The 21,982-nt window shown below is 44.9% G+C and overlaps 1 protein-coding gene across 1 annotated transcript in view; it reads right to left on the bottom strand.

The window, feature by feature from the left end:
* The window catches only part of LOC109916102 (dynein heavy chain domain-containing protein 1), a 210,088-nt gene that overhangs the window by 158,684 nt on the left and 29,422 nt on the right, over positions 1 to 21,982 (bottom strand). The window contains exons 2-5 of the mRNA XM_048597842.1: positions 11,089 to 11,782; positions 8,583 to 8,753; positions 7,822 to 8,025; positions 6,968 to 7,078 (exon numbers count right to left, since the gene is read on the bottom strand). Of these exons, the coding sequence (XP_048453799.1) occupies positions 6,968 to 7,078; positions 7,822 to 8,025; positions 8,583 to 8,753; positions 11,089 to 11,782 (1,180 nt within the window). The remainder of the gene's footprint in view (positions 1 to 6,967; positions 7,079 to 7,821; positions 8,026 to 8,582; positions 8,754 to 11,088; positions 11,783 to 21,982) is intronic.

Below are 21,982 nucleotides of genomic sequence, written 5' to 3'. Positions count from 1 at the left end.
CAGACCATATTGCAAAGATGAGTGGCAGGCTGGAAGATTGCGACACTTTTAACAATCAACAACAGGATACTAAAAAAGTCAGAAAAAGAACAAAGGTAAATTATGAAAGAAAATGATAAAATGGATAGCAAAAGCTTCTATAAAGATATACAAAGGAAGACAGTAGCTAATGTGAGTGTTGGTACCATGGAGGATGTGACTGGGGTGTTAATAGCGGAGAACACAGAAATGGTGGGCTCATTAAATTAATACTTTGCTTCAGTTTTGATGGTAGAGGACACTAGTACCATTCCAATAATTAGTTAATTCAGAGGTTATATACAGGGGGAACTTACAACAATCATCATCAGTAGAGAAAAAGGACTTAGCAAACTATTGGGATTGAAGGCAGACAAGTCCCAAGGCCTTAAGGCCTACTACATCTTAGGGTTTTAAAGGAAGTAGCAGCAAAGATAATGGGTCCATTGCATATAATATTCCAAAACTCCGTGGATGCAGGAAAGGTTCTAGTGGATTGGAGAAATGCTAATATAACACCCATATTCAAAAAGGGCAGGAGGCAGAAAGTAGGAAACTACAGGCCAGTTAGTTTAACATATATCATTGGGAAATTGCTAGAATCCATTATTAAGGAAGTAATAACAGGACATTTAGAAAAACAAATACAATCCATCGGAGTCAGCATGGTTTTATGAAGGGTAAATCACATTTCACTGTTTGAAATAGCTCTTCGCAAGCAAAGTGGATAATGGGGATTCTGTGGTTGTAGTATATCGAAACTTCAGAAGGCATTTTATAAGGTGCCTCACAAAAGGTTAATACACAAGGTAAGATCTGATGGGGTGACAGGTAATTTATTGGATAGATAGAGGAGTGGCTAATCAACAGAAAGCAAAGCATCAGGATAAATGCGTCTTTTTCTGGTTGGCAGGAAATAACTAGTGGAATGCACAGGGTTTGGTCTGCAGACCCCACCTATTTACATCTACATTAATGACTTGGACGCAGGGATAGAAGTTACGATAGCCAAATTTGCAGATGATGTTAAAACAGTTTGTTAGATGAAAAAATAAGAAATTTATAATCGATATTATGAGCCAAAATTAGGCAGGTAGCACTTAATGTGGATAATTGCAAGATTATCCATTTAGGTTAGAAGAATAGAAAGGCAATTTTCTATCTAAATGGAGGGAACCACAGAGTATTTAGGTTTCTTTAAAATTCTTTTGTAAGACTTGGGCATCGCTGGATGGGTCCAGCATTCATTGTCCGTCCCTAGTTGCCCTTGACAAGGTGGTGGTGAAATGACTTCTTGAACCGCTGCAGTCCACCTACTGTAGGTTGACCCACGATTGTTTTCACTGGAGTTCAGACAAATGAATGGGGATTTCATAGAAACTTATAAAATTCTAACAGGACTGGACAGGGTAGATGCAGGGAGGATGTTCCTGATGGTGGGTGTGTCCAGAGCCAGGGGTCACAGTCTGAGGATTTGGGGTAGACAATTTAGGATGGAGATGAGAGGACATTTCTTCACCCAAAGAGTGGTGAGCCTGTGGAATTCATTACCACAGAAAGTAATTGATGTCAAAACATTGAATGTATTCAAGAAGTAACTAGATATAGCACTTGGGAGCGAATGGGGTCAAAGTTTATGGAGAGAAAACAGGATTAGGCTATTGAGTTGGATGATCAGGCATGATCGTGAAGAATGGTGGAGCAGGCTCGAAGGACCAAATGGCCTCCTCCTTCTCCTATCTTCACATGTTTCTATGCTATTAGGGAGGGAATTTCAGCATTTTGACCCAGCAACAGTGAAGGAACAGCAATATGTATCCAAGTCAGGATGGTGATTGGCTTGCAGGGGAGCCTGAAGAGTGTGATGTTCCCATATATCTGCTGCCCTTGTCCTTCTAGATGGAAGTGGTTGTGGGTTTGGAAGGTGCTGTCTGAGGATCTTTGGTAAATTTCTGCAGTGCATCTTGTAGATACTACACACTGCTGCTACTGAGTGTTGGCGGTGGAGGGACTGGATGTTTGTGGATGTGGTGCCAATAAAGCAGGCTGCTTTATCCTGGATGGTGTCAAGCTTCTTGAGTGTTGTTGGGGCTGCACTCATCCAGGCAAGTGGGGAGTATTCCATCACACTCCTGACTTGCTCACTGTAGATGGTGGACAGGCTTTCAGGAGTCAGGAGATGAGTTACTTGCTGCAGTGGTCCCAGCTTCTGGCCTGTTCTCATAGCCACTCTGTTAATGTGGTGAGTACAGTTGAGTTTCTGGTCAAAAATAACCTCCAGGAGGCTGATAGTGGGGGATTCAGTGATGGTAACACCATTGAACGTCAAGGGGCGGTGGTTAGATTGTCTCTTATTGGTGATGGTCATAGCTTGGCTTTTGTGTGGCGCCAATGTCACTTGCCACTTGTCAGCCCAAGCCTGGATATTGTCTAGAGCTTGTTGCATTTGAACATGGACTGCTTCAGTATCTGAGGAGTTGCGAATGGTGCTGAACATTGTGTAATCATCGGCGAACATCCCCACTTCTGACCTTATGATGGCGGGAAGGTAATTGATGAAGCAGATGAAGATGGTTGGGCCGAGGATACTACCCTGAGGAACTCCTGCAGAGATGTCCTGGAGCTGAGATTATTGACCTGCAATAACCTTGGCCATCTTGTGGCACAGTGATAGTGCCACAACACGATGGAGGCTATTCTCATTATGAAGGCAGGACTTCGTCTCCACAAGGACTGTGCAATGGTCACTCTTACCAATACTGTCACAGACAGATGTAATTACAGCTGGCAGATTGGTAAGGATGAGGTCAAGTATGTTTTCCCCTCTTGTTGGTTCCCTCACCACCTGCCGCAGACCCAGTCTCGCAGCTATATCCTTTAGGACCTGACCAGCTCGATCAGTAGTACTGCTGCCGAGCCACTCTTGGTGGTGGACATTGAAATCCACATCCAGAGTACATTTTGTGCCCTTGCCATCCTCAGTGCTTCCTCCAAGTGTTGTTCAATATGGAGGAATACTGATTCATCAACTGAGGGAGGATGGTATGTGAAATTCAACAGGTGATTTCCTTGCCCATGTTTAACCTGAAGCTATTAGACTTCATGGGGTCTACAGTCTATGTTGAGGACTCCCAGAGCAACACCATCCCGACTCTATATCACTGTGCCGTCCACTCTGTGCACTAACCCCCAGATGTTAGTGAGGAGGACTTTGCAGGGTCGACAGGACTGTTTCTGTCGTTGTCTTGTCCGGTGCCTAGGTTGATGCCAGGTGATCCGTCCCATTTCATTTCTTTGAGGCTTTGTAGCGATTGGTACAACTGAGTGGCTTCCTAGGCCATTTCAGAGGGCAATTGAGAGTCAACCACATTGCTGTGGGTCTGGAGTCACATGTAGACTAGACCAGGTGAGGGTGGCAGATTTCCTTCCCTGAACGACATTAGTGAACGAGATGGGTTTTTCCAACAATGATTTCATGGCGATCAGTAGATTCTTAATTCCGGATTATTTTTATTGAATTCATATTCCACCATCTGCTGTGGTAGGATTTGAACCTGGAATCCCAAACCTTTTCCTGAGTTTCTGGATTAATAGTCTGGCGATAATACCACTAGGCCATTGCCTCCCTGTAGGTGCAGGGGATCTGGATGTCCTTGTGCATGAATTGCAGAAAACTGGTCTGCAGGTACATAACGTTGTAAGGAAGGCAATTAGAATAATGGCATTTACTGTTAAAGGAACAGAGCATACAAGTAGGGAAATGTAGCTGCAACTCTACAAGGCATTGGTAAGACTACATCTCGCGTCTTGCTATTCGTTCACTTACTTGAGGAGGGATTTATTGAAGGCAGTTCAGAAGAGATTCAGTGGATTGTTTTCAGAAATGAGGGGTTTGTTTATGAATAGAGATCGAGTCGTTTGGACCTACTGTCTCTAGAGTTCAGAAGGATGCGAGGAGATTAATTACATACAAAGTGAAAGGAGATTGACAAAGTAGAAGCAGAAAGTATGGTTCCCCTTGAGGGGCAATCTAGAACAAGAGGTCATAGTTTTAGGATAAGGGGTAGCATATTTAAAATAAAACTAAGGAGTAATTACTTCTCTCAAAGGATCATGAATCTGTAGAATTCACGAGCTTGGAGTGCACTTTTCTCAAAGTGTTGAGAGTCTGCGGAATCCCCACACAGAGCGGTGGATGCTGGGACAGAGTAAATTTAAGGAGATTTTTTAATTAGTAACGGGTTGAAGGGTTATAGAGAGCAGGCAGAGAAGTGGAGTTCAGGCTGAGAAGTGATCAGGCGTGTCAAATGGCAGATCAGGCTCAAAGGGCTGAATTTCCCATTCCTGCTCCTAGTTCTTGTCTTCTTATTCTGAAATATTGCCTTCTTATCCAAGACTCCTGCCCAGGGGGAAACAATCTTTCTGCATCAACTGTGTCAAGTTTCCAAAGAATCTTGGCTGTTTCAATGAGGTCACTTCTCATTCTTCTAAACTCCAATGAGTACAAGCCCAACATCATTACAGAGTCTCCTCAATGTATGACAGGGATTTGTCTCCACACACAGACTGTGAGGAGATCAGTCTTAGTGGCAAGAGCTAGTGGTAGGCCAGAAGATTGGAATTCTTTAGGAACTAGCAGCGGATGGCCAAACACATAATAATAAGGGAGAAAATTGATTCTGAAGGCAATTGGCAACAAATATAAAAACAAACAGCAAGAGCTTCTACGGATATATAAGAAGAGAGTAGCTAAAGTTACTGTGATCAATTTGGACGCTATGACTGGAAAATTGATAACTGGGAACAGGAAATGGCAGACAATTTAAACCAATATTTTGCATTGGTCTTCATGTTGGAGGACACTATAAACATCCAAATATGACAGATAAGCAAGGTGGTAATGGGAAGAAAGATGTTTTATCACAAGGGACAAACTAATTGGATTACAGGCAGACAAGTTGCAGGACCTGATGGCCCACATCCAAGGGTTTTACAGGAATTGGCTGTAGAGATAATGGAGGCATTGGTTAATGCCTCTGGATTCTAGGACAGTTCCAGTGGATTGGAAAACTGCTAATGTAATGCCCCTGTTCAAGAAGGGAGGGAGACAAAAAGCAGGAACCTATTGACTAGTTGGCCTAATATCTGTCATTGGGAAATGCTAGGGTCCATTATTAAGAAAGAAATAGCAGGACAATTAGAAAAGCTTAATACAATCAAACAGAATTAACATGATTTGTGAAGGGAAATCAGGTTTGACAAATTTACTAGAGACCTTTGAGGATTTTACAAGCAGTGCTGTTAAAGTGGAACCGATAGATGAAGATTAGAGGGCATTCAATAAGGCACTAAATAAAAGGTTTTTACACAAAGTAGCAGCTCATGTTACTGGGGGTAATATATTCACATGGATTGAGGAATGGAAAACACACAGAAAACTGAGAGTCAGGACGAATGGCTTTTTTTTTCAGGTTAGAGAGATACAACCAGTGGAGATCCTCAAGGATCAGTCCGAGAGTCTCAATTAGTTACCATCTATACTAATGACCTGGAGAAGGAGTCAGAGTATAATGTATCAAAACTTGCTGATAATATAAACGTTGGTTGGAGGCATGTTGTGATGAGGACAAAAGGAATGTGCAAGGGGATATAGAGAGGTTGATCATGTTGGCAAAAGAATGGCTGCACTGACCATCTGAAGTACTTGGCGTTTGCTGCAAAGATTGCTGTGAGTGCTTCAGCCTAATCTTTTGCGCTGATATGTTTGGCTCTTCCATCATTGAGAACTTGTGGAGCCGCCTCCTCCAGTGAGTTATGATAGTGTTTAATTCAATCCCTTGAGCTCGCTTTGCCATTCAATATGATCATGGCTAATCATTGAGCTCAATATCCTAATCCGAACCAGCCCCATATCTCTTGATCTCATTTGCCAAATCAGCTGTATCTACATCTTTCTTGAAAATATCTCATATTGTGGCTAAACCAATTTCTATGGTCATGAATTCACAGGCTCAGCATGTTCTGGGTGAAGAATGTTCCTATTGACTATCTGACAGTGCTGCACTCCGGCAGTACTGACCCTTGGCCAGTGCAGCACTCCCTCAGTACTGACGCTCCCATTGTGTGGCACTTCCTCAGTACTGAACCTCTGACAATGCAGCACTCTGTCAGTACTGACCCTCCAACAGTGTGGCGCTCCCTCAGTAGAAGAATAAGGGGAGATCTCGTAGAAACGGATAAAATCCTGATGGGACCGGACAGGTGGAAAGGACCTAAATGCGGAAAGAATGTTCTCGATGTTGAGGAAGTCCAGATCCGGGGGTCAGAGTCTACGAATAAAGGATAAGCCATCCAGGACTGAGATGAGGAAGAATTTCTTCACTGAGAGAGTTGTGAACCTGTGGAATTCTCTCCCACAGAAAGCTGTTGGGGCCAGTTCATTAGATATATTCAAGAGGGAGCTGGACATGGCCCTTGCGGCTAAAGGGATCAAGGGGTACGGGGAGAGGGTGGGAGTGGGATACCGAGATTGCATGATTAGCCATGATCTTATTGAATGGCGGTGCAGGCTTGAAGGGCTGAATGGCCCACTCCTGCACCTATTTTCTATGTTTCTATGTTACTATGACCCTCTGACAGTGTGGCACACCCTCAGCACTGACCCTCTGACAGTGCAGCATTCCCTCAGCACTGACCCTCTGATAGTGCGGCACTCCCTCAGCAATGACCCTCCGACAGTACGGCACTCCCTCAGCACTGACCCTCCGACAGTGCCCGCTCCCTCAGCACTGACCCTCCGACAGTGCGGCTCTCCCTCAGCAATGACCCTCCGACAGTGTGGCACTCCGTCAGTAAGAAAGAGCAGATTACGAGTGCAGTGAGTGGGGTGTGATTCAGGTCGAGGTGAGCGTTACTAACAAAGAGTACGATCGAAATGCAGTGTGACAACCTGGAAATCTGTAGCAAAGCTGCTCCGAAATGAGGGATAGCTGGGAGGAGAGTGTTCCACAACAGTTTCCGATGCCTCAGCATCCACAGGCGTCTCACCTCACGATACCAACTGTGACACAGAAACAAAGATGAGGTTTTCACACCAGCCAGTGGTTACATACTCCACAGCATCAGTCAGTGTTAAAATGCAGCAAAACCAGCAGGTAATTTGTCATAGCTTCACAAAGGGGAATGTCGTAATCACCAAATAATCTGTTTTCATGATGATCACTTACGAATGAATATTTCACAACACAAAGGGGAGGACTGCACTGCTCTTCATTATAGTGGCCCTTAGAGCTTTAACATCCACCCAACAGAGGGAAAGGTGCCTTCATTTAGAGTCTCACCCAAAGGTCTGCACCTTTGACAGTGCAAAATGCCTGCTCCCCAACAATGAATGACCTTTCCTCATTATGCCCGTCAAACACTCCCAGGACAGAGACAGCACAGGGTTAGATACAGAATAAAGCTCCCTCTACACTGTCCCCCATCGAACACTCCCAGGGCAGGGACAACATCGGGTTGGATACAGAATAAAGCTCTATCTATATTCTCCTCATCAAACATTCCCAGCATAGGGTCAGCATGGGGTAGATACATAATAAAGCTCAATCTACATTCAAACACTCCCAGGATAGGGACAACACGGGGTTAGATACAGAGTAACGCTCTATCTTCATTCTCCCCATCAAACACACTCAGGATAGGGACAGCACAGGATTTGGTACAGAATAAAGTGCTATTTGACTGACACATGAACTCAATATGATGCCCTTTAAGAGTTGGGCAGTGCTGAGAGTATGGGCTCACCTGGTGAAGGTTTTCTGCAGGAGATAATTTCTAAAGAAACGGATGTGAGTCAGTGCACGCCACAGCATCATTTCGCGCTGCCAATCCGAAAGGGACATCACCTCTGTCCCAAGTCCAGGAGAAATGGCCAAGACTCCGAACGTGGAGAATATGTAGTGCTCGGCATTCAGCTTGTGTTTGGGAACGACAATGAGATCGTACGGCCTGTATCCAACACAATAAACAATGTGAGGACTTTGACTGGAATCTGTATCGGATTGACCTACCGCCATGTCAATGGCTTCAGCAATCATTGACTGCGCCTCCTCTATCATGTCTTTCTGGTTGCTCCATCCAGTTATACGGAGGACACAGAGTCTGAATCCAGTGAGTGTGCGTGTGCTGGCTTGTTTCCCCATTAACTCAGTCCACAGCCCAGCACTCTGAACTCAATGCAACCCCAGCATCATGGCACAAGCTGGGAGTTAGTGATAAAGCTATGAATGAAAAACAGGAAGCATGGGAATTCTTTAAGGAAATCTAGTGAGGGAGGTCTTTGGAGTGAATGGGAGGGGTAACTGGATAGTAAAGGCTTCAGGAAAACTCTGTTAAGAACAGAATAATGGCAGAGCAACTTGAAAGGGCTGGCACAGGGTGTGATAGACTAATGGTCTCATTATGTGTTGAAAGCTGGTATGAAAAGCACACAATGTGAAAACACAATAAAAATTCCAACTATCATGCATCAGTTATGCCTGTGCATACTCTTAGCCTGAAAGTACCTGTATTCCTGGTTCGGTCTGATGTTTAGGTAATAAAATTTTGTTTTTCCCAAGAGGCTGTGCTTTGCCAGAACTTCCACAGCTGCTTCCCCCGTATGAGGCTCGGAAACAGGACATTCACCTTGCACTGGCTCAGACAGGTTCGTCATCAATGAGGCATCCTGTAAATCCCTGAAACATCACACACTCCCCGTGAATATAAACACTCCCCATGAGCATCGACACATTCACTGTGAATATAAACACACTCCCCATGAATACTGACACATTTCCTGTGTACACTGACACACTCCCCGTGAATACTGACACACTTCCTGTACACACTGACACACTCCCTGTGAACACTGACACACTCCCCATGAATACTGACACATTTCCTGTGCACATTGACACACTCCCCGTGAACACTGACACACTCCCCGTGAACACTGACACACTCCCCGTGAATACTGACACATTTCCTGTGCACATTGACACACTCCCTGTGAATACTGACACATTTCCTGTGCACATTGACACACTCCCCGTGAACACTGACACACTCCCCGTGAATACTGACACATTTCCTGTGCACACTGACACACTCCCCATTGTTAAGAAGGAGTAATCGACACCTCTCTGATAATTAAAATTGAACCACCCAGAGCAGTTCACCTCGCCTCATAATCTGTTAAAGGAAATGTGAAAAGTGGTATATCTGCATCTCACCTCTCAATCTGTTATAAATGAGAGGTGAAATAAAATGAACTCCTGACAGTCACTCTACAATCAACAAGTAACAACTTATTTATCTAACTCTAGCAGTTAACAAATTAACAGTACTGACAAAACTGAACAATTCCCCCTTGACTACTAACTATTCCTGAATAAAACAAATTCTAATGGTATGCTGTTCCAATAGATACAAATGCTACTTATATAAACCAAATTAATAATTAAAAAAAGCTTAATCTCTCAAAATTACAGCCAGGATAAATCTTCTGTAATGTTTTTTGCCTTCTCCGCTGTCCTCCAGTCAGGAATGCCTTCCTCTGTTGAATTTTTGTGTCAGGAATATTAGCTGAAAGTACCATAGTACCTTTATCTAGATGGTGCCTACTCTAAGGGCTTAGAGATTTCTGTGAGAGCCAGTGATTTTCTCTTTCTTTAGAGCTGATGGCTGTTGAGAGCTGTTCTCATAACTGATAGCAATTTGCTGTCATGCTGATTTTCAAATGCCCTCTTCTTTTATACCCTTGATAACCTAATCTTACAATAGGATTGGTCCGAGGTTGTCAAAACCGTCAGATTTAAATTTAGGTGGGCTTTGGTATCTAGGGCCTGATTACAATTCATTGGCTAAATTCAAAAATCTGTTTACTTGCTAAAAATGCTGCTTTGTCTGGTAACAGTATAGCCTTTTGATACAATGTTTTAATTTCAAGAACTCTATGCATCTGTTTCTGCCTGCAGATAATTTTAAATCCAAACCTTAAAAAACATAACTTTTAAAGGGACCACGCACTCTCCCCCTTACCATTTTATAAACAAATTCTAACATTTTGCCTTCCATTCCACAAGTATTATACCAACCTTGCAACACCGTGCACATAGACACACTCCCCGTGAATACTGATAGTTGTCCCGTGCACACTGACACACTCCCTGCGCACACTGACACACTCCCTATGAACACTGACATACTCCCCGTGTATACTGGCAGACTTCCTGTGAACATGTGAACATAAAAACCAGGAGCTGGAATAGGTCATTAGCCCTTCAAGCCTCTTTTGCATTTAATATAATCATGGCTGATATCATCTCATCCTCAACTCCACTTTTCTGCCCACTCAGCATAACCCTTTGACCCATCACTGGTTAAAAATATTGAATCTGAAAAATAAACACGTCAGCCATGATCTTTTTGAATGGCAAAGCAGGCTTGAAGGACTGAATGGACTACCTCTGTTCCTAATTGTATGTTCAGTTAAGAATTTTAAAGTTTTAGTTAATTGGTTAATTCAGTGTTAGTGTTTTTTTTAAATGTAAAGTTGAGCTATTGTTTAACCACAGTCATTGTAGCTGAATAAACAGGACTTTCTGTGAGTTAGGGCCAGGGGTGTGTAGAGTTTGCAATAAAATCACATTTATGGAGGGTAGAATGGGGGTTTGGCAGGAGGGTATAATGATTGTAACAAGGTTAGCCAGTTGAACATCATAGAGCATAAGTGCCCTGATTGGACCAGATTAACAGCCCCAGTTAGGGAGCACTGGCTAACAGATAAAAAAGGGCGTGTCAGAGATACTGACACTCTGGTACCTCACTCTGAATGGGGCAGTACTAAAGTCAAGGACTGGTCAGGTGCAAACAAAGAGTGACTTGGTGACAGGATACTGGCCTCTGTGGAGTTATTTCAGAGTGCAGTGGAACTGTCAAGGGGAGAGGGGAGGATGCGTGTTTCAGCAGATGTTGAGCATGTTGAGCATGTTGATATTGAGACATAGTACAGGAGCAGACAAGAATTACCTCTCTGTTTTCTCGGTGTGTGTTTGAGTCAGGCCATAATCTCCAGTCAGATTAACCTTGAATGCCTTTGACATGAGACCCAGCTTCGTTTGCCATGCAGCTTCTATCTGCGTAGCACTGGCCCCGATAATAGCGACAGATTCATGGAGATCACCAAATGACAGCAGCTTCTGCCCATCGAGGTCCTGCAAGCTTTGTGCCAGGGTGTAGGTGCTGTGACAAGTGGCCATGTGGGGTATTCGGGTGGGTGTCACAGCCTCCTCTGGAAGGGGGGGCAGGTGAGTTGGAGTAATTCTGCGACCTCTGCCAGGCTTCCTGCTCTTTTCGTACAAAGGGGAAGGGTCCCTGGGGAAAGCTTTAGCCATTGCCCCCAGAATGTTGATGCCAGCGAGTTTAGAGCGGTTCATCTGGTAGTGATAATAGATACTTTCGAGGTGACGGAGCAGCTGGGGTTCGCCACGTAGATATTCACGGTACGGTGCAGTCAGGTGTAAAACCTCATACAGGTATTGCCACGAGCTCCTCTTGTTGGTCTGCATCACAGTGATGAAGGTATTTATCAGTTCAGTGACTAAAAGGTCGATGTCTGTGCCATCAGGTTTCCTGTTCCCTTGGATTCTGCTACTCAGCCGCTGCCGAATGCTCAGGGCCCAGATCGAGGCTCGATTACTGGGGTCTTGACCGTCCACAGCAGCTGAAAGAGAGAGTAACGTTACTCTGCATCATAAAACCCAGCTCGTCATAAAAGCCAGCTCGTCATAAAACCCAGCTCGTCATAAAACCCAGCTCATTATAAAACTCAGCTCGTCATAAAACTCAGCTCGTCATAAAACCCAGCTCGTCATAAAACCCAGTTCATTATAAAACCCAGCTCGTCATAAAACCCAGCTCATTATAAAACGAGCTCATCGAGAACCCAGCTCATCGAGAACCCAGCTAGGGGCACGATGGCCTAGTGGAATTATTGCTAGACTATTAATCCAGAAACTCAGCAAATGTTCTAGGGACCCAGGTTTGAATCCTGCAATGGCAGATAGTGGAATTTGAATGCAATAAAAAAATCTGGAATGAAAAATCTACTGATGGCCATGGAATTATCGTTGATTGTTGGGAAAATCCATCAGGTTCACTAATGTCATTCAGGGAAGGAAATCTGCCACCCTCACCTGGTCTGGCCTACATGTGATCCAGACCCACAGCAATGTGGTTGACTCTCAGTTGCCCTCTGAAATGGCCTAGCAAGCCACTCAGTTGTACCAATCACTACAAAGCCTCAAAGAAATAAAACTGGACGGATCACCTGGCATTGACCTAGGCACCGGAAAAGACAACAGTAGAAACAGCCCTGTCGACCCTGCAAAGTCCTCCTCACTAACATCTGGGGGTTAGTGCCAACATTGGGAGAGCTGTCTCACAGACTAGTCAAGCAACTGCCTGACATAGTCATACTCTCAGAATCATACCTTTCAGACAATGACCCAGACACCACCATCACCATCCCTGGATATGTCCTGTCCCATCGGCAGGACAGACCCAGCAGAGGGGGCGACACAGTGGTATACAGTCAGGAGGGTGTTGCTCTGGGAGTCCTCAACATTGACTCTGGACTCCATGAAGTCTCATGGCTTCAGGTTAAACATGTGCAAGGAAACCTCCTGCTGATTACCATATACCATCCTCCCTCAGCTGATGAATCGGTACTTCTCCATGTTGGACAGCATTTGGAGGAAGCACTGAGGATCACAAGGTCACAAAATGTACTCTGGATGGGGATTTCAATGTCCACCACCAAGAGTGGCTCGGCAGCAGTACTACTGATCGAGCTGGTTGGGTCCTAAAGGACATAGCTGCTACACTGGGTCTGCAGCAGGTGGTGAGGGAACCAACAAGAGGGAAAAACATACTTAACCTCATCCTTACCAACAGTATCGGTAAAAGTGACCACTGCACAGTCCTTGAGGAGCTGAAGTCCTGCCTTCACATTAAGATTAATCTCCATCATGTTGTGTAGCACTATCACCGTGCTCAATGGGACAGACTTCAAACAGATCCAGCACCTCATGTGACACTGTGGGCCATCGACAGCAGCAGAATTGTGCTCTAGCACAATCTGTAACCCCATGGCCCGGCATATCCCCCACTCAACCATTACCATCAAGCCAGGGGATCAACCCTGGTTCAATGGAGAGTTCAGGAGGGCATGCCAGGAGCAGCACCAGGCATACCCAAAGATGAGTGGTCAACCTGGAGAAGCCAAACAGGACTACTTACATGCCAAACAGCATAAGCAGCAAGTGATCGACAGAGCTAAGTGATCCCACAACCAACCAGATCTAAGCTCTGAAGTCTTGCCATATCCAGACATTAATGGTGGTGGACAATTAAACAACTCACTGGAGGAGAAGTGCCAAGTGGAAGACCCATCTCGACCTCCTCCAGTGGTGCCCAGCACTGCAGATAACAGTCTTCAGCCAATTCGATTCACTCCACGTGGCAACAGGAACCGTTGGAGACACTGGATATTGCAAAGGCTATGGGCTCTGACAACTTTCTGGCAGTAGTACTGAAGACTTGTGCTCCAGAACTTGCCGCTCCCCTAGCCAAGCTGTTCCAGTACAGTTACAACACTGGCATCTAACCAACAGTGTGGAAAATTGCCCAGGTACGTCCTGTAAATAAAAAGCAGGACCAACTCAACCCAACCAGTTACTGTCCTACCTGTCTCCTCTCGATCATCAGTAAAGTGATGAGAGGTGTCATTGACAGTGCTATCAAGCAGCACCTGCTCAGCAATAACCTGCTCAGTGATGCCCAGTTTGGGTTCAGCCAGGGCCACTCAGCTCCTGACCTCATTACAGCCTTGGTTCAAACATGGACAAAAGAGTTTAATTCCAGAGGTGAGGTGAGAGTGACAGCCCTTGACATCAAGGCTGTATTCGACCGAGTGTAGCATCAAGGAGCTCTAGCAAAACTGGAATCAATGGGTATCAGGGGCAAACATGCCAGTGGTTGCAGTCATACCTGACATATAGGAAGGTGGTTGTGGTTATTGGAGGTCAGTCATCTCAGTTCCAGGACATCGCTGCAGGAGTTCTTCAGGGTAGTGTCCTTGGCTCAACCATCTTCAGCTGCTTCATCAATAACCTTCCCTCCATCATAAGGTCAGCAGTGGAGATTTTCACCGATGATTGCACAACGTTCAGCACCATTCACAACTCTTCAGATACTGAAGCAGTCCGTGTTCAAATGCAACACGATCTGGACAATATTCAGGCTTGGGCTGACAAGTGGCCAGTAACGTTCACGCCACACAAATGCCAGGCTATGACCTATTACTGATGATTGAGAGTAGGCTGATGGGGCGGTAATTGGCTGGGTTGGATTTGTCCTGCTTTTTGTGTACAGGACATACTTGGGCAATTCTCCTCATTGCCGGGTAGCATATAGTAGCTTGTTGGACACTTTGGTCAGGGAGTGACTGAGGTTGTGGGCATCTGTTCAATTTATTTTACTCAAGGCCCAATCTTTCCACTCTCTCCACCTTTCAACTTACTGCATGTGCCCCATTGAAATCACAGACTCAGCTGGGCCCTCCCAATTCCCTGACCTCCCACCATGAACCTGGAAGTGACAGGGCATTTTGCTGTACTAGGAATTCTCCGTCCTCCCCATGCCTGTTCTGAGGACAGACAAACCAATGTTTGGTAGTGTCTGAATGTATCCCTCCTGAAAGCTGAAGGATTTACTGGTGTTGGAAACCTCAGATTTCCTGTACCTTGTTCCATATTTGCTCCAGGATTTCCCTGGGCTACACTGAATGGTCACTTGGAAGGGACTCACACCAAGAAGCACCAGCCCTACCTGAGGTTTAGGAAAGCAGAACCCAAAAATGTTCCTGAAACATCCCCCGTTGACTTGATTGAGGGCTACATCCCACAGAGTTTGAGAAATGCTCATTTGGTGGAAGTAGCTGCAGAGTGTTTGCTGTGACATATGGTGCAGGTGTGAGAGTGCTGGAACTATTGAGGGTCATTGTTGGGTCTTCTTTGGCCTGTGCTACTACCTTGTGCTCCTTTTGGAGTCTGTATCTATACAGGAGAGCGGGAGCGGGACAAGAGGAGCAGCCACAGGGGTAAGGAGAACGTGAAAACTAAACAGAAATTGGGCACTTTCTCACCATTTGTGCTCTTGGAATCACAGGTTGTCTCTGTCCTGCATTTGCTCCTGACACACTCACTACAAATTTGCAGCAAACCCATGTGGATTGTCAAAGCCTGGTGTATCATATACACACACTCCACAAACCACATTCTGGCCTTGGACCATCTGTTAGATGCACCTGAATTAAGTCACAGCTCATTTTCCACCTAAACATCATTTCTCTGCAGCATTGCAAAACTGTTTGATGGTGATTAATATCAAGAAATTTACTGATCTCTGTCTTGAACTGCCCACTGGGGTAAAGAGAAAATTCCAAAGATTCACCACCCTTCATTTCGGTCTTAAACTGCCTGCTTCTTATCATGACATTATGTTTCTGGTTCTAGACCCCACAGACAGGAAAGCATCCCTTCTCCATCCCTTTAAGGATTTTAGAAGTTTCAATGAGATTCCTTCTCATTTTTCTAAACTCTTGGGAATACATACCCAGCTGAACCAATCTCATACACCTGTATCAGCCTGGTGAACCTCCGCTGGATTCCCCCTATGGTCACCATACCCTTTCTTGGGTAGGGAGACTAAAACCACAGGCAATTCTCTAGGCGTGGTCTCACCAAGGCCCTGTATCATAGAATCACAGAATCCCTACAGTAGGGAAGCAGGCTTTTTGGCCCATCGAGTCTACACTGATCTTCCTAAGAGCATACCACCCAGACCAACCCAGTTACCCTATCCCTGTAACCCTGCATTTCCCATGGTTAATCCAACCAGCCTGCACATTCCTGGATACTATGGCCAATCTAGCATGGAAAATCCACCTAATCTGGATTGCGGGAGGAGACCGGACGACCCAGAGGAAACCCACGCAGAAACAGGGAGAATGTGCAAACTCCACACAGACTGCTGCCTGAGGGTGGAACCGAACCCAGGTCCCTGGCACTGTGAGGCTGTATAACTGCAGTAAGCCATTATAGACTTATAGATATTTATAGTCCATAAAGAGACCATTCGGCCCATTGTTTTCACCCTGGTCAACATAGATCTTCCTACACTTATCCCAATACTCCAGCCCTAGGCCTATAACTCTAAGGCCAGCGGCAATGCAAATGAAAACCTAAATATTGCTTCAATGTTCCAAGAGCTTCTGACTTGACCATCCTTTTGGGCAGTGAATTCCAGAGTCCCGCCACCCTCTGAATGAAAAAGTTTCCCCCCAACTCCCCTCATAACCTTCTACCTCTTACTTTAAATCTATGGCCAATGTATCCTTATGTTGAAATCCTCTGCCATGGAGGCAAACATAACTATTGGCCTTTCCAATAACTCGCTGTACCATCGTTTCAGCTTTCAGCGACTCATGAATAAAGACACCTGCTCTTTGGGAATCAATATTCCCAGATGTCTCAGCATTTTATGAATAGTCTCCATTTCTGCCTTCCCTAACAAAGTACCAAACTTCACATTTACCACATTATAGTCCATGTGCCATGGTCTTACCCACTCACTCAGCCTGTCCAAATCCCCATGAAGCCTCCCTGCATCCTCTTCACAACTCACATTCCCATCCAGTTTGTGTCATCAGCAAATTAGGAAATAGTATGTTAGGTCCCCCGCATTTATTAACTAATAGTGGCCAACATCGATTCATTAATTACAGAATCATAGGGGTCCATTCAGCCCACTGTGTCCATGCTGGCTCTCTGTAAGAGCAGATTACCCAGACCAGCCAATTAAAGCTATGCTTGACAAAATACAGAGAAAATACAGCGCTCTTTCAAAGCAGTGAATTCATTTTCCTAAATCTCTGATCATCACTTGCTAGGTTTCAGCTTGGAAAGCGGTTGTGATCGAGAATGCTTTGCTTAACAGGGCGGTGGAAGCAGATTCAACAGGAATTTTCAAAAGAGAATTAGATAAATACGAGTAGTGGGAGGAGTGTTGACAGGACTAAAGGGGAAAAGCAGGAGAGTGAGGTTAATTGGATAGATCTTTCAAACAACCAGTAGAAGCATTGATTGGCCAAATATGGGGCCTCCTGTGCTGAATGATTCACTCCAACTTTCGCAGTTTGGACATTGGGTGGTTTTAATCAGGCCCAAGAACATTTCCTCATCAACAATGAGAGACTTTACCAGCATCACAGCGCTCAGAATTCCCTGTATGTGAGATCGAAGGCAGCTTGTTCTGGGCCAGTGAGGGAGCACCCTCTGCAGAGGCCATGGTAAGCAGGCATCAGCAATCCACCTGGAACAACATGAGATTTAGTTATCTGTGGCTGAAAGAATAGATAATTAACTGAGTTACCAACAGTATTAAATACAGCACAGCATTAACTGAGGAATATCAACATTGTTAAACAAAACATTGTATTCACAAAGTAACACCAATATTTGAGTATGCCTGGAAAAAAGAAATATTTTGTCGAAGCTTATCATCTTGCCCTTGTCAGGACATTTGCAAGAATAACAATTTAAAAATAAAATCAACATTGGTACTCTGTGAGAAGAGAGTGATGATTGGTTGGCAAGTGGACTGTGATTTGTAGAGAGGTTCCATGGATAATGCACTAGGTAATGATAATTGGGAGTTAACTGCCAGGCTTTGTTCAAATTTTAAATTATAAAGATTTACTCTGATTGGTGAAGGTATTCCCCTGAGAAATAAACGAGCAAATAGCTTTCATCTATCTTTTTAAATCAAAATTAGCATAATTCACGTACATGTTCTTTCTGTCTGCAGTGAACAGGACCCAGTCTGTCTACTAATACATAGAACTTTTAGTACATGCAAGTGTGCCGCTCTGTGAGCCTGACTGACAATCCTAAGTTCTTCACACTCTCAGGATTATCCAGAAAATGTTGTCCAATTGCAGAAACACCTGTAATGTAGGACACTATGTTGGGAATTTGCAAGTGCATCAGGTCCCCTGGTTGGGTCAAATCAATATCTTGCATGTTGTAAGCAGCTGAAGTAATGACAGTACTATGGCTGTGGTTAGCACTGCTGCCTCACAGGGACAGGGACATGGGTTTGATTCCAGCCTCAGGTGATTGTCTGTGTGGAGTTTGCACATTCTCCCTGGGTTTGTGTGGGTTTACTCTAGTTTCCCTAGTTTCCTCCCACAGTCCAAAGACGTGCATCGGAGGTGGATTGGCCATGCAGAATTGCCTGTAGCGTCCAGGGATATGCAGGTTAGGTGGGTTAGCCATGGGAAATGCAAGGTAAGGGGGTGGGGGTGGGTGTGGGTGGAATGCTCTTTGGAGTATCGGTGTGACCCGATGGGCTAAATGGCCTGCTTCCACACTAGGGATTCTACGATATGGTGTTTTTTCCCCCAAATTCACACATGGGATGTGGGCATTGCTGGCTAGGCCAGCATTTATTGCCCATTCCCAGTTACCTTTGATATAAACCATCTGTCTTTGGGATGTATATATTTGCCATCACACTGGCACTGAAATTCATACACCACATTACTCATTTTTCTGAGAAGTAGAACATTTTTTGTTTTGTTTGCAGCCCCTGTTATTGTTGAACACTACATCTGTTGGTCCTGCATAGTAGCAGCATGGGACAGCCAGCTTCACCTTTGTTCAAACTTTTGAGATACCTTACCCTTCCCAGGTAATCAGAGCTAGACTGGGCATGTTTGAGGACCAAAAGTAACGGCCTTAGGGATGTTCATAAGTTGTACGATATACAGTGAGAAATAAAATGATTGGGGAACCATTATCTGGCAAAATAGGAACAGAGTAGGCCATTCAACCCTCAAGCCTCATCTCCTATTCAACATGATCACGGCTGATGATCAAGCTCAATACTCTAATCCTGCCTCCCCCATATTCCTTGAACTCTTTAGCCCCAAGAACTATATCTATTTTCTTCTTGAAAACTCAATATTTTGGCCTCAACCACTTTCTGTGGTAGTGAATTCCACAGGCTCACCACTCTCTGGCTGAAGATATTTAGAGTCACAGTGTCATAGAGATATACAGGACGGAAACAGACCCTTTGGTCCAACTCATCCATGCTCACCAGATATCCTAAATAAATCTAGTCCCAAGGTTTTGGAGTAGATATGTAGCTCGGGTTGTGGGTGTTGAGGTTGGTTGGCTCGCCGAGCTGGTTTCTTGTTTTGCAGACGTTTCGTTACCATGGTTGGTAACATCCTCAGTGCAGCCTCCGATGAAGCGTCGATATGTTTTCCCGCCTGGTTTATAAACTCTGGGGTCTGTGAGATGGATTGCCTCACTTCCGGGTTTCCTTCCTACTTCCGGGTAGTGGATTGTATATGGGGTCGAGTCCAATATGTTTATTAATAGCATGTTTCGTGGAGTGCCAGGCTTCTAGGAATTCTCGTCCCTGTCTCTGCCTAACCTATCCCAGGATCTTGGTGATGTCCCAGTCAAAGTGGTGGTACTCCTTGTCCATGTGGATTGAGATGAGTGAGTATTGGTCATGCCTTTTTGTAGCCAGTTGGTGTTCATGTACTCTTGTTGTTAGTTTCAATTCCTAGAAGCATGGTACTCCACGAAGCACGTTATTAATAAACACATTGAACTCGACCCCATATACATTCCACTACGAAGGAAAACCGGAAGTGAGGCAATCCATCTCAATGGACCCCAGAGTTTAAAAACCAGGCAGGAAAACACACCGACGCTTCATCGGAGGCTGCACTGAGGATGTTACTCAGCATGGTAACGAAATGTCTGCGAAACAAGAAACCAGCTCGGCAAGCCAACCCACCTCAAATCTAGTCCCATTTACTAGCATTTGGCCCATACCCCTCTAAACCCTTCCTATTCAGATACCTTTTAAATGCTGTAATTGTACCAGCCTCTACCATTTCCTCTGGCAGCTCATTCCATACATGCGTCACCCTCTATGTGAAAAAGCTGTCCCTTAGGTCCCTTTTAAATCTTTTCCCTCTCACCTTAAACCTATGCCCTCTAGTTTTGGACCCTCCCACTCCAGGGAAAGGACCTTGTGTATTTAACCTATACATGCCCGTCATGATTTCCTAACCTCTATAAGGTCATCCCTCGGCCTCCGACACTCCAGGGAAAATAGCCCCAGCCTATTCAGCCTCTCCCTGTAGCTCAAACACTCCAACCCTGGCAACATCCTTGCAAATCTTTTCTGAACCCTTTCAAGTTTCACAACATCCTTCGTATAGCAGGGAAACCAGAATTGCAAGCAGTATTCCAATAGTGGCCTAACCAATGTCCTGCAGAGCCACAATTTGACTTCCCAACTCTTACACTCAATGCATCGACCAATAAAGGCAAGCATACCAAACGCTTTCTTCACTATTCTACCTACCTGCAACTTCACTTTCAAGGAACAGTGAACCTGCTCCCCAGGGTCTCTTTGTTCAGCAACACTCCCCAGGATCTTACCATTAAGTGTACAAGCCTGCCCCAATTTGTTTTTCCAAAATGCAGCACCTTATATTCATCTCAATTAAACTCCAACTGCCACTCCTCGGCCCATTGGCCCATCTGATCAAGATCCCGTTCTACACTGAGGTAACCTCCAATTTTGGTGTCATCTGCAAACTTACTAACCATACCTCCTATGTTCACACCCAAATCATTTATATAAACGACGAAAAGCAGTGGACCCAGCACCGATCCTTGTGGCACACCGCTGGTCACAGGCCTCCAGTGTGAAAAGCAACCCTCCACCACCCTCTGCCTTCTACCTTCGAGCCATTTCTGTATCCAAATAGCTAGCTCTCCCTCTATTCCGTGTGATCTAACCTTGCTAACCAGTTTACCTTCTCACCTAGAGATAACAAGGTGTAGAGCTGGATGAACACAGCAGGCCAAGCAGCAACATAGGAGCAGGAAGGCTGACGTTTCGGGCCTAGACCCTTCTTCATTCTAGGCCTGAAACGTCAGCCTTCCTGCCCCTATGATGCTGTGTTCATCCAGCTCTACACCTTGTTATCTCAGATTTTCCAGCATCTGCAGTTCCTACTATCTTCTCACCTCATTCCCAACAGGTTTACCCCTCATCTTTAGACTGTGATCCCTAGTTCTGGAATCCCTAACCATCGGGAACATCCATCTTGCATTTACCTTGTCTAGTTCTGTTAGAATTTTACAGGTTTCAATGAGATCAGCCTCATTCTTCTAAACTCCAGTGAATACAATCCTAACTCTCTCCTCATACGTCAGTCCTGCCATCCCAGGAATCAATTTGGTAAACTTTCTCTTTACTCCCTCTATAGTAAGAACATCCTTCCTCAGATAAAGAGACCAAAACTGCACACATTACTCCAGGTGTGGCCTCACCTGTCCTGTATAAATGCAGCAGAACATCCTTGTTCCTATATTTGAATCCTCTTGCTATGAAGGCCCACATAGTATTTGCCTTTTTTACTGCCTGGTGTTCCTGCACGTTTACTTTCAGCGAATGGTGCACAAGGACACAGTGGTCTTGATAAACATCTCTCAATTTACTGCAATTCAAATAATACTCTGCCTTCCCATTTTTTGCTAATAAAGTGGATAATCTCACATTTATCCACATCATACTGCTTCTGCCATGCATTTGCTCACTCACTCAGCCTGTTCAAATCACACTGTGACATCTCGGCAAGCTTTTCGCAGCTCACCCGCACACCCAGCTTTGTGTCCTCTACAAATTTTGAGTGCGGAGGGAGCGCCGCACTGTCAGAGGATCAGTGCTGAGGGAGCGCCGCACTGTCGGAGGGTCAGTGCTG

This window comes from Rhincodon typus, chromosome 6, assembly GCF_021869965.1.
Source record: "Rhincodon typus isolate 14 chromosome 6, sRhiTyp1.1, whole genome shotgun sequence".
Lineage (NCBI taxonomy): Eukaryota > Metazoa > Chordata > Chondrichthyes > Orectolobiformes > Rhincodontidae > Rhincodon > Rhincodon typus.
The sequence above is the reverse complement of the archived record's forward strand: the minus strand, read 5'-3'. Positions and strand labels throughout refer to the sequence as shown.